Source organism: Myzus persicae, unplaced genomic scaffold (assembly GCF_001856785.1).
Source record: "Myzus persicae strain clone G006 unplaced genomic scaffold, MPER_G0061.0, whole genome shotgun sequence".
Classification (NCBI taxonomy): Eukaryota; Metazoa; Arthropoda; class Insecta; order Hemiptera; family Aphididae; genus Myzus; species Myzus persicae.
Genome location: NW_019100691.1, coordinates 1,566,078 through 1,578,650, shown reverse-complemented (window position 1 = coordinate 1,578,650; position 12,573 = coordinate 1,566,078). Strand labels below are relative to the sequence as shown.

Sequence of the window (12,573 nt, the reverse complement as noted above, 5' to 3'; positions counted from 1 at the left end):
TTTCATATTTATACAATGCTTTATTTTACTATTTCCAATTTATTTTATACTTAAAGTTTTATTAGTGAAAAATTACATTGTGATTCACGAAGCATTCTCACCATTTTTTCATATTCTAATTTTTGGAATTTTTCAACACTAACTTCTGCTTTTCTAAAGAAAATTACATCTTTTTTTACTGTAAGTTAGCAAAAGGAATAAAAGAATTGCCGAAACACATCTCCTTAAAAATTACACGTTTGAAGGAGCCTTAGTGCTTTAGTAGATATTAAATGTAGGGAGGGGGGTGAGTAAAAAATTAAAATTATATTATGTTGTATTGTGTTACCATTATTGTATCTTAAAGTTCTTTGGGTAGAGTCTCCAACTGCCCCACTGGTCTGTTTCATTAGAATTTGTAAAGCCCCTTCAATTCAAAAACTAAGATTGCGCCCATGCTGAGTGTGTCACCCTATATGTCTCTAGACGCAACTCAACATACGGATCTCTTATCACACTTCACTGTTATCAATTGGTTATTTATCACCAAGATGTTTAACTGCTGTATATAATCAACACGAACTATAATATAATAGGTATCTTAGTTCATAATATTAGTAATATTCTAATATTTGTGGCTCTGTTGGGCACTTGATAGTTATTTATTTTAATGGTATTTAATAGTACCTAGTTTACCATTGATTAATTACTAATCATGATACATTTATCATGTTACTAATATAATTACTATTATAATTGTCATTCGGTCGTTGTCTGATCGTCGTGGTCGCTGACGAGAGTCCTATTCGCATTCGAAAATGGGCTCGGAACAGAGTTCGCAATCCAACAACTCCGAATCGGGCTCGAAAAATCCGAAACTGAAGAGAGGAAAATCTGTGCCCGAGAGTTCTTGGCCGCGGAATTCGCAGGATGGTCAGCATAGCAGAGCGGCCAGCGCAAACACATCACCCGGCCACAGCGTGTGCAGCGACGTCGACTTGCCGTACATATCATACATGGTCAACCGGCCAATCGGAGGTGCCATTAGCTATAGTAAACTGCATATTTCGATGAACAACATTAAACCCATTTCTAGATTCGCCAAAGAAACCCAGCATCATGAGTCGAGGCAGATCAATGCAGGTGGAACCCCAGCGGTCTGCTAAGAAGACCCCAAAGTCCACGCCTAAACACAACATTGTGGTGGTCAGGGCGGCTGTACAAGAAAACCCAGATATGGATGAGGACCTGTATCGAATGAAGGTACATTTTTTTCTCCCTGTAGTCTAAGACATTCAAGTGTATGCATATTGTTATAAAGCATATCTTAGTATTTTCTGCTGACTAATGTAATTTTAGAAAGTACAGTTAAATGTATACAAGTGTACTTATATTATCAATTTGAAACATTTTGTTTACACTTAATGCTTTTAAACTCATGTCTTAAATAGACAATATTTATGTTCTTCGGAGGTACCTACATATTGCTATTTCAAAATAAAATACTAGTTAATTAATGAACAAACATTTAATAAATTCATACAAGTTAACTTAAACTTAAACTTAATATTAATACTTAAAGTACATAAATATAAATTAAAAATATTATTTTTTATTTAGGTTGTAAATTTCAGTTACCTATAGTTTTGAAACATTATTTTTCAAAACATACCTAAATTAAAATGTACAACATACTAAAGAACAATATTGAAGGATTCTTAAACATTAAACCATTTAAACAAAAATTAAAGAACTTAGAATGCATATTGTAAAAGTAATTTTGTCAATTTAATTAGAGTGCCACAAATTGTATTGGATAATTTAAGTGTTATTTTTTGTTTGTTCTAACTTTTAATTGTATCCAATCACAAATGACTAGAGGATTCCTTTGATACTTATAACTATTTTTATTTTTTACATTTACTGAGTATATACAAATAAAAAATATTGGTTTTATAATTTTAGCAAGTACCATCATTTTTGCCAATAATACGAGGCACTGTATCTTTGCCAGCAGCCAGGGATCGAGAAGCATTAGAGAGAATCGATTCCAATGCATTTTACAGACTGTGTCAACTTTATCAAGCCTACATGAGCCGCTGTGCCAAAGCGGTGGCTGCAGATCAAACTTTGATCAATAAACAGATTTTGGAGGTACATATACATCTAAAACTTTAAACTATACAATAACCACTATCATAATTAATTTAAAACTAGAAAAATTATTAATTCCTAATTAATAACCAAATTTGATTTTTTGCAGCTCGACAATGAAACCACACAAGTGTTAAATTTATATGTGGCTTCGTACAAACAATATGCCAAAATCAATGAGCAATTCAAATGCATCAATGACATGAATAAGCAACTGAATTCTTGTCATTTATTGTTAAACAAGACACTAGACTCTGTGCAGCTGTTAAATAACAAACTGCCTCCGGACGAACGGTTGGAACCATTTGTGTGGACGACGGGTTAAACAATGACTGATCACATCATATATTTTCACCTTCACTAGTCTAACAAATTTTATATACATTTTTATTTTTATTCTATTGTTATTTACTTATAATTGTTTTAGCATCTAAAAATCTTTGATCTGTGTGAATTTTTATTTGTTTAAGTATCCATGGTAAATGAAATGATAGTTTTGTATACACATCCGGATATCCTGGTCGAGCACATCCAGAACCAAATGATGTGAGACCGGCTAAGAACCATCTACCATTTGGACCTGAACACTGCAATGGCCCTCCAGAATCTCCCTGCAATATGTTTAATGATCACATAGCTTTAATTAGTTCCATAAACAATATGTGTGTTTGTTCAACATACCACACACGGTCCACCACCTTTTCCATCCATTCTGCCAGCACACAAATGGCCATCAGTTATGGGCACGGCTGGTCCATATTTGTCTCTACAAATAGATGTGTTATGCACAGGCACTTTGATCTGTCGCAGTTTACCTGACAACGGTCCATTTGGTTTGACTTTACCCCATCCAGTTGTGACACACATCTTTGGAATTGGAGTGTTATTTGTAGATGGTGGTAAGCATAAGCACCGAACATTTGTGTTAGTGATATTTGTCGGTCTAGATAGTTTCATTAACGCTGCGAAATTCAATTGTTAGTACCATTAAAATTAAATTTGTTGTAGACAATTTTTTCATAATTAACCTATATCATTTTGGTAATTGTTAAACTTGTCATGAATGACCACTTCATCAATGGGTATACGCTCCTCCGTGTGCTCTTCTACGTCTCTATTCCAGTCGCCGAGTACAGCTGTCCAAAGTGCTGCCAATGGCAAGCTGAACTTTTCACTTATGATCAAAATTAAATTTTTAAAATAAATACAATTGTTAATGGCATATATAAATAATGATTTACTTTCTGATGCAGTGAGCAGCTGTCAACACCCAAGTAGGTCTGATCAGTACCCCCGCACACCAATGGCCGACAAAACCAAATGCTGGGTGAAGTAACTGTAAAGATACCTAAAAATGTATTGAAAATGTGTTTTATTAAGTTGTAATGATCTAAACCACACCTTCAGAGCTCAGATAAATATTACAAATATACAATTCATTCATTTATTCTAATTAACTTCAATATTAAAATAATATGTGTATGTATTTGTTTTAAAAGCTTATTGTAATTAATATTTAAAATTGAAATGAACTCTTAAAAAGTTATTTTCAATATTGCTTATCACTAGTCGATTAAATGTACTGTTTAATTTTTAATGTTATTTAAATTTAATTATTGATTGTATATTATATATTGTATCACATCATGTTGGCTTGTGTTTTAACATCAAAAGCAACAATAAATTTAATTTTAAACCTGGATTGACAGCTATATTGTGTATGGGTGTGGTAACTATGGTTACAATTTGTAAGTTATAACCATATTGTTTTAAAAGTTGAGCTATAGTCAATTCTTGATATTCTCGATTGCAACTTGGTTATCACATGATACCAAAAAACAATGTTAATTCACAATACTATTTGATTGACGCGGCATAACTGTTAAGTATTTCATAAATCTATTATTTAAATGTATTCATCACTATATTTTAATAATATTAATTTTATAATTTTATATTAAAATTGAATACTATATCAACTATTAGTTATTTATTATGATTTACGAGTCCTATTAAAAGTACTGTGAGGTATCTAATACCAACAATTTATCTTTATAATAAGAGAAATGACAATGTTTGGTCAGGTGTAATTTTATTTCTATTTTTGTTTGTAAGTTTGTTCCAATTACACTTGACCAAACACTGTTATCAGGTAGGCAGACATTAAGTTAAAATGAAATAATCTACACTGAAAGAAAATTATTGAAACAGTTACATATTTATGGATGTATCATTTAAAAATATAGTTATTAAAATAATAAGTATTTTAAAATGTCTGCTGAAGTAACTTTTTTTGGTACCTACCCATAGGTACTTGTTTGCTATCCCTCCGCCATCACTCTGCCAACAAACTATATAAAATAATGCCCCACCACAAGGCGATTTTATATCATCCAGCTTTATTATAACATTTTGATGTTCATGATCAGTATTGCTTTAGGTAGGTACATCTTAATATTTTTCATTAAGGTTTGTCTTGTATGTTATCTATATTCTATTTATTGTAAAATGCCAAAATGGTAAATACTAAATACTTATTATAATATTTTAAATTATATTTTATTACACTATAATCATGTATTAGTTTTGTATCAGCTTGTTGCTATATTGTATGTGTAATTTAAAGTCATACCTATCTGTCTTACACACTTTAAAAGTATATTTTCAATTATTGTTAGAAATGAATTTTAATGAGTTACCGTTTCCTGCAATATTTATTACTGGCATTTTATTTTTACAACAAAAGTGTATCATTAAAACAAATAAAGTGTGGTGTGACCACTGACCATTGAAGGATCTTTGGAAAATTGTCTTATTTTTTTACATGTAATATTAATATATTATTACATACTAATTATTAACCATGCTATATAAAAAATATCTTAGTACCTGACTAAGATCTATGAATTAGTTTGTCTACTATGTCTGTATCTACTGAAATTACACGTTTCAACCAATATTCCAACTGCTCCATGATCCAAATGTGAAATAAACGAAAATTAATTTTCACATTAATTCACTAATATTTAATACAGTTTGTTTAAATCTCCACAGTCTATATGTTTATTGAATATGTATATTTTTTAATACAACATTCAATACCTACATAATTATACCATATAAATACTATTAAGTACGAAAGTACTCGAATACTCAAAATTCTTCCAAAATTATGAAATATAAGTATGTATAATTACCATAATAATTTTATCAAAGCAGATACATTGATGGAAGCAGGATTACAGGAATCAAACCTCTATAGGTACTTCAAATTGGCAGGAATAGTAAATTTAAATATTGGCAGTATCGGTCAGATTAAATCAATACCCGCGGGTTCCTACTATGGAGTGCTAATGGTCCGATGACGGGATGATACATTTTATACGGCTGGTGGTGGGCGATAACAAACAAGTAGGTAAGTATAAAAGTAGTTGTTTGTTATTGTTTTTTTCTACATAGGATAAACATTTTTGTGAAATGATAAAAGCAACGTGCCCTTGAAAGTTTTAAAAAATCTGAGATGATGAATTTGACGGGTTCTTGTCAGTTAGATAACTCTAATACTCTATATTTTAATATATTTATCAGTTTGGCATAGGTACTTACTTGCCACGGCCAAGCGCCTTTCTGGGTCTCTTTACCGTTGACCAGTCGGGACTTGGAACCTCCACCGCCCGATCTGGGCTGCCGATAACTGATTGCACCGCTATTCAAACCGCACTCTTAGTATTCCAAACAAAAACAAATACAATCAAATTGATATCGCGAATAATAATACAATTTACTTATAAGAGTCTACCAGATAACCAGGTATGAAATATTACATTTCGTGTAATTTTCTTTTTTTTTTTTAGTGAATACTGCGTAATCCACAATACTAAAAACTGCAATTAGGTATCACAGAAAAAATAAACACTAATTAATTTTACTAAAAAATATGGCTAAATGACACGTCATGAGTCATAAGCGCCACAGTGCCAGTTATGTTTTTTGTGGGTGACGGGTGACAACTGCAATGTTCTAAAGATTATAAATATAAATTATATATAACTTAATAGTTAATACAGTATTTATTTATTTCCACATAACGTAGGTATTGGAAAATCCCAATGATCTCGTAATTTTGTAAATAACCACCAGGCACCAATGGCCAACTGAGGTCTTGAACACAGTAACATGGGATAACTTGGAAGTTACTTTAAATGAGTATTTGTAGTAGGTAGGTACCTATGCCTATTTAATTTCGTTCAATAATTCTTTCTTTCGATTGCCTATACTAAACCCCTTGAAAAGTGGTCGTTTGGCATTATCTCAACTATTTTTTTTTTTTATTTTAATGGTGTAACATGTTGTAGGATTACATTCACTGAAATCTTAAAAAAATTAAAAACGATTTGCCCTCTTTTGTCTTGAATCATTCAATTGTAAGTAGAATTTTACATGCTGAAAGGATCTGGTGACGGTAGATAAGGACTTTTTTTCTTAGCAAAATAAAGATGTAAGTGTGAAGACTCCACGGGTCACTGTTGCCATAAAAATGTAGCCCACCCACAAAAATAAAGTCCAGTTGCATCTATCCATCGGAGTGAACCGATTTTCAAAAAGTGAAAAGAAAAACTTCGAAACGACCGCGACGAGTGAAATAGTAGCACCGGGAATTATAATAACATATACCTACATTGGCCATCACATTAAATTGTACAGGATTTCTCGGGATACATTTTACACAATAAATTATTATTACTATTATTTACTATAAAAAAATATATCTGTATTAAACGGTCCCTATTATTGTAGAGCATATGTGTGCATGTGTGTGTGTGTGTGTGTGTGTATGTGTCTAGTCTACGATCGCGTGCACAAGAGGACGATAAAAGAAAAAACGCAAACCACGATCGGTGAAAGTATAAGCTGCACGTAGCTACCTGCTATTTACTGTATAACGACAATAGACGCTGCAGCGAACACGCGATTTTGGATTTTTACCTTCGGCGGGCCTACGGTGTACCTACAGATATTTATCGTAACGCGTACAAATCCGCGTGCATAATGACAACTGTAAGTATACATAGCATTATAGCCCTATATAGGTACAAATGTGCAGTGTGAGTGTGTTTGTTTGGGTGTGTGGGTAACTAGTTCACACGATTCGTTTTGTGTGAGTCGCGTGACGTCGTCAAGTTGCACACGAACTTCGTGCAGATCGTCCTGCACCGTAGTCCGCAAATCCTAATATCATTTATTGTGCATACTATAAGTATATAATGCGTGCTGTTCTCGTCAGCGTCAATAATTATTTGACGTAGCAGTTAAGAACTTTGAAATTCTATAAAAAAATATTTATATCCTAAATAACTTATAAATTACGGGTGGTGATTTTGTATAGATTTAAGAAGAAAAAAAAAATACAATTTAATACTTTTGAATAAAACCGAAAAAAGTAGATGATTATTTAAATTTTATCTAGTCCGGTGATTATGTAGTGGGGTAGTGCGATATAAAAGTTCACCATCAAGTTCACTATTCACTGTTTATTACTTATAAACGCCACTAATTTTTTTATAATGGTTACTATATAATATTTGAAAACGTTTTAAATAGCTCAGTCAGTGAAGTGACGTATTTAAGGTCGGGAGGGAGGATTATAAGGGGACCCACCCTCTTGAACATTTTTTGTATTCCAAGAAAATATTTGTATGTAATTGAGTATTTTTAAAATACTAAAAATACACGCGTTTATATAATTATAATTTGGTATTCAAATATTTTGATGACGAATGTCAAATATCAGTAATAACTAATGCTCTAATGCCCAATTTGTATTAAGAGAAATAGATATGTGATAATACATTCTAAATGCATACATTATATAATTTTACTATAATCTAAGATTGTTATACAGGTATGAGGTAGGTAGGGCAGATAGGCGTTTTAATAAATTATATACCCGTAGTTTCATAATTTCATTATTTATTATAATTGAGATATTGTCTAACTAGCTGAACGATCTGATAAGAACAGACGGTATATCAAATCTATGCCAAATTGATGAGTTAAAACTCAAAAATAAAAAATTAGATTAATTGGGTATAAAATATTATAAATAACCTAAAGTACAATATACTAACTACTTACTAAATAAAATATTGTATATGTATATGTATATGTATAATATTAAGCTGAATGGAAACATTGAAAACAGGTGTTATATTATTATATTCTATAAAAAACATATGAACTACTCATGTAACGGGCACTTATATCTTCATTATTGTAGTAACTAATTTTATGTTCAATTTTAGGTATGATTTATGAAATTTTCACAATTTCAACTCAACTTGGACACACCCTCCTTCTGTTCCTCCCAACGAAATTTAAAAAAGGAAAATATAAAAAAGTGATTCCAATATTTTACTGTAGGTGCCTATAGGTATAGGTATATCGTATATACTATACACAAACCAAATAATAATATACATTTATAATAATCTTAAAATCATACTATAATAATATATGTTAAAACGCGTAAAAAAAGTGTTGATAGGTATATGAGCGCAATTATTTCGATCAACACACAATTTTCCGTCATTGGCGATGAAAAGGTTAAAATATAAAAATTTGTATTTTGGTATACTTATTTACTACTTATTAGTTATTACCTATATTTAAATGCATTTTATTTTTTTTTTAGAAATTTGTACTTTAACTTAAAAGTTCAGATTTTTTCTGTACAACTTTTTTATTTTAAAAGTGCAATATTTTTTTAGTAGAACTGTTATTATAAGAAATCTAATTTTATTTCTAAATTGAAATTGTATTCTAAATATACCTAAAAAGCAAGGAAAAATCTAATGAGAACTAATATTTTTCATCAAAAAAATTAATTATTGTAATGTAACAGTTAAAATGTTTAATGCCCAAGTAAAAATATTGAGAATCATCTATGTCGTATACACTTTTAGGTATTGTAATTTATAGTTGTATGTATTGACTTTAACGAACGGACGCGGTCTGCTGAAACTGTATGTCTTAATGTCTACCATAAAAATAACGATGGAGATTGATATTTCTGGTCGCACAGCCGTCGTACAAATTTATTCGTGTTTCTGAGTGTAAATACACGTCAGCATGAGAAAAAAATTGGCTTTTTAAGTACAATAATATACCTGTATTATATTACATGTATATTATTATGATATAAACGAGTATACTCCTGCAGCCCTTCCAGTGTAAGTCCATCCTCCGCGACAAGTGCATAAGCCTAAGCACGACAAAAATAAATTTCCGCAATACAATGCGATCACACTTACCGTCGGCCGTCGAAGGGTTGGGCGCGAACGAGGCAACGGCCAGCGACAGACACAGCACTGCGTGTAACATGATCCACGTGCGCGCACACACTGACGCGTGCTGGAAAAAAAAAATTCCCGTCGAGTGCCTACCTAGAGTATAATATTATGATGGAAGAGGAGGAAAAAAATAAACACGCGGGCACACATTATTATAAGAAGGTAAGAATAAGAAAAACGCTCTCTCTTTCGGTCAAAAATCATCTCCTTTCGCCTTCGTCCGCGGTGGACTCTGTACGTATCACTGCAATATTATAATATACACGTATAATGTATACAGTACACGTACTATGTGCAGAGCGATTCACCAAGCATGATCACCCCCAATTTTACCTTTCACGGTGAAATTATTCAAATTTTGATTTTTTAAGTTTTTAAATATACCTACTCGAAGACCATTTTTTTAAAACTCTTAAATTTTTTACAGTAAGCACTTAAGAAGTGTTCTGTGGCAAATCGAACTTCTGTTTTTCAAAAAAAAACTCCACCCCTGTATATGTATTTATTTCAAGGTAAGCTGACCAACAAAAATGCTTACATAAAAAATAAGTTTGGTTTTTCGCAATCAAACTATTTTAAAATAAGAAGTTGCTTTACTTTCACTTGTACCTAATGGTAGTTTGGAAATATTGGTCATTTCATAGTATAGGTATATTTTTATAATTTTCTTTATTGCAATACAAGCATATATTTAATCAAAAACAAATACATATATTTTACAACTATAGCATACTGCGTATAGACCTAGTTGTGAAAAACAATAACACAGGTATACAGTTCAATTGTCTTACTGTTATGTAGGTATAGCTTGGTATACGTGTATAAATTATAGCGGGACGCGAGGATTACAAAACGAAAAAAACCGAATCCTGTGATCGCTATCGAAAAGAAATCTCATTGTATTTATCATCGTAATAATATATATTATTAATATTTAATATTATAGACAAATATGTAAAGCATGTAAAACGCTCCGGAACGGTTTGAAATTGTTGAGTAATAACAACACTTAATTTACTCATCCCTATCGAATTAATCCAATAATGTTCTTAATGTGTACAGGTCTAATAATGTGTCAATTTAATATTATGTTATATTGTTTCCCTAAATTACCAAACTAATTATTACCTTACTAAAAATTGTCTAAACATATCGAAAAAAATAATGCTGAGTGCTAACGGATGTAATTCGTGAGCAACCTGATTCGAAAAAATATCATGATTTTGACAAGAACGGATTAAACTCGAGGTAGGTATGAATGTAGGTATAATAGGCCACCTATTATACCTATCACATCTATTCTGTGGAAGATATAGTATAGTACATCTTATATAGGTATTTAATGGGTAACATGCAGGATCAGCACCAAAAAAATATTGATAGGGGGGGGGGGATATCATAAAAAATTTCAAAAAGGATTTCAATCCAATCCTTATACCATATATTTGTCGACATCAAACAAAAATTCCTTAGGTGTTAATAACATATATGTGTTAATAATCATATAATAACACCATGTTATTATATGATTATTTAAAAATACAAATCACAAAAAGTTTCATTTAAGTCACTTTTGCTCTGCGGTATGCGTCGATATAACCACTTAATAATGTACTATTCTCGTGGGAAACTGTCATAGGAAAAAACACGAAGAATACAATTTAAAAATAAATGAAATGCGTATTATGTTAAAGTGTAATCTACACTAACAAATGCAAAAAAGTAATGTCAATAAGTACTACGAATGGCCTAATACCTAACCTTATATAGTAGGTAAAGATTAAAGGTACCACCGATACCCATAAAGTACCTACGACCTACCTATCGTATAAAACAGGCATATACAGCGTCAACGAAAAAAAAACAATCACTTCGGCCAATTAGTTCCTGCCATCATCACAACATATCGAGCAGTATAATACAAACTATATTATATACACATTACACACGTGCGGTGTTATTATAATATTACGAGATTCTGATGTATCCGTAAAATTATAGAAAGTAAAAAGAAAAACTATCATAATCACAACATCGTACGTTATTGATTTTTGGAAAGCAATTATTATTTTCATACACGCGATATCGACCGTTTAAAATCGGAAAAGTAATAAACTAGTGCTATGTTGTATAGCATCTAGCCATCAACAGGTAGGATTGCTGGAACTATATGAGCTGCGATTAGGTACCATACCTATAATAGTATAGGGCTCGCATTTATATAGATTGGTAAATTATTTTCTAGCCGAGTCCGAATAGGATATCCTATATGGGCGAGAAGAAAGTCGCCAGACAGATCTTTGGATATGTAAAATCTAATATTCTACAGGCGAATAATAATATAATATTACGGTGAGCAGCGTCTTAATCAACGATTTTATATCATTGTTATTATTTGCAGCGAGCCGCGAGAAAGGCGTACATACAGGTACAGACGTACAGCGAACACACCATAGGTATACGCAAATATTATTATTCTTATCGTGTGTACCTACCTATAGGTACTTATTATTACATGTTTCTATACAGCTAGCTGAGTTGTATCTAAGCGCCGCCGGACCGCCTGTGGATTTCGCTCTGCGGTTTTGCGGCACCCGTGTGCTTGTGAGATTAGACAGACTATATAATATATTATATTGTGTGCGAATATAATACCACCTAATCATAAAAGAAAAATTATCGTTTAACGAGCCACGTCGAAGGGACGCCACCACACCGGATAGGCCAATAATAATATAATATATTCATATATGCAGTATACAATATATATATATATATTATACGAATACAACGATTGTACAAAGAAACAACAATGACGATAAATGATAATGTATATAGATGGTATATTATAGAAGTTTATAATTTTATTTATCGTATTGTAGTAAAAATAAGACTCTTATTATAAAAGTTTCTAATTTAATGAGATTTATAATGTGTTCATATGATACGATTATATTATATTATACTATAGATTGAAACGCATTGAACCTATTTCTTATAAATTATACGTAGGTATCCCATTAAAAAAAATAACTGACCGAATGAGTTAGATTATTAAATTAATTAAAAATATTATACTGAAAATTAAATA

The 12,573-nt window shown here is 31.4% G+C and overlaps 2 protein-coding genes across 2 annotated transcripts; one reads left to right on the top strand and one right to left on the bottom strand.

Moving 5' to 3' along the window:
• Window positions 1–567: 567 nt before the first annotated feature.
• Window positions 568–2,482, top strand: LOC111041885 (BLOC-1-related complex subunit 5). The gene is made up of 4 exons (XM_022326327.1): window positions 568–1,017; window positions 1,076–1,242; window positions 1,945–2,133; window positions 2,243–2,482. The coding sequence occupies exons 1-4, from the start codon at window positions 798–800 to the stop codon at window positions 2,456–2,458; spliced, it is 792 nt and encodes a 263-aa protein (XP_022182019.1). The 5' UTR covers window positions 568–797; the 3' UTR covers window positions 2,459–2,482.
• LOC111041877 (chymotrypsinogen B-like) lies at window positions 2,359–9,519 on the bottom strand. Its single transcript, XM_022326313.1, has 6 exons — window positions 9,444–9,519; window positions 5,740–5,855; window positions 3,375–3,481; window positions 3,162–3,307; window positions 2,815–3,095; window positions 2,359–2,744 (listed from the first exon to the last, which is right to left on the bottom strand). Exons 1-6 carry the CDS (start codon window positions 9,511–9,513, stop codon window positions 2,538–2,540), a joined length of 927 nt encoding a protein of 308 aa, XP_022182005.1. The 5' UTR covers window positions 9,514–9,519; the 3' UTR covers window positions 2,359–2,537.
• Between the last annotated feature and the right edge of the window lie 3,054 nt (window positions 9,520–12,573).

What these genes read in the sequence shown, in the direction of transcription:
- LOC111041877 (XM_022326313.1), bottom strand. Translation starts at nt 9,513, where the DNA reads ATGTTACACGCAGTGCTGTGTCTGTCGCTGGCCGTTGCCTCGTTCGCG. An exon ending in GCTGCTCACTGCATCAGAAA is followed by an intron (nt 3,308 to 3,374) that starts GTAAATCATTAT and finishes TTTGATCATAAG; the next exon opens with TGAAAAGTTCAGCTTGCCAT. An exon ending in AAGGTGGTGGACCGTGTGTG is followed by an intron (nt 2,745 to 2,814) that starts GTATGTTGAACA and finishes AACATATTGCAG; the next exon opens with GGAGATTCTGGAGGGCCATT.
- LOC111041885 (XM_022326327.1), top strand. Translation starts at nt 798, where the DNA reads ATGGGCTCGGAACAGAGTTCGCAATCCAACAACTCCGAATCGGGCTCG. An exon ending in AGGACCTGTATCGAATGAAG is followed by an intron (nt 1,243 to 1,944) that starts GTACATTTTTTT and finishes TTATAATTTTAG; the next exon opens with CAAGTACCATCATTTTTGCC. An exon ending in TCAATAAACAGATTTTGGAG is followed by an intron (nt 2,134 to 2,242) that starts GTACATATACAT and finishes GATTTTTTGCAG; the next exon opens with CTCGACAATGAAACCACACA.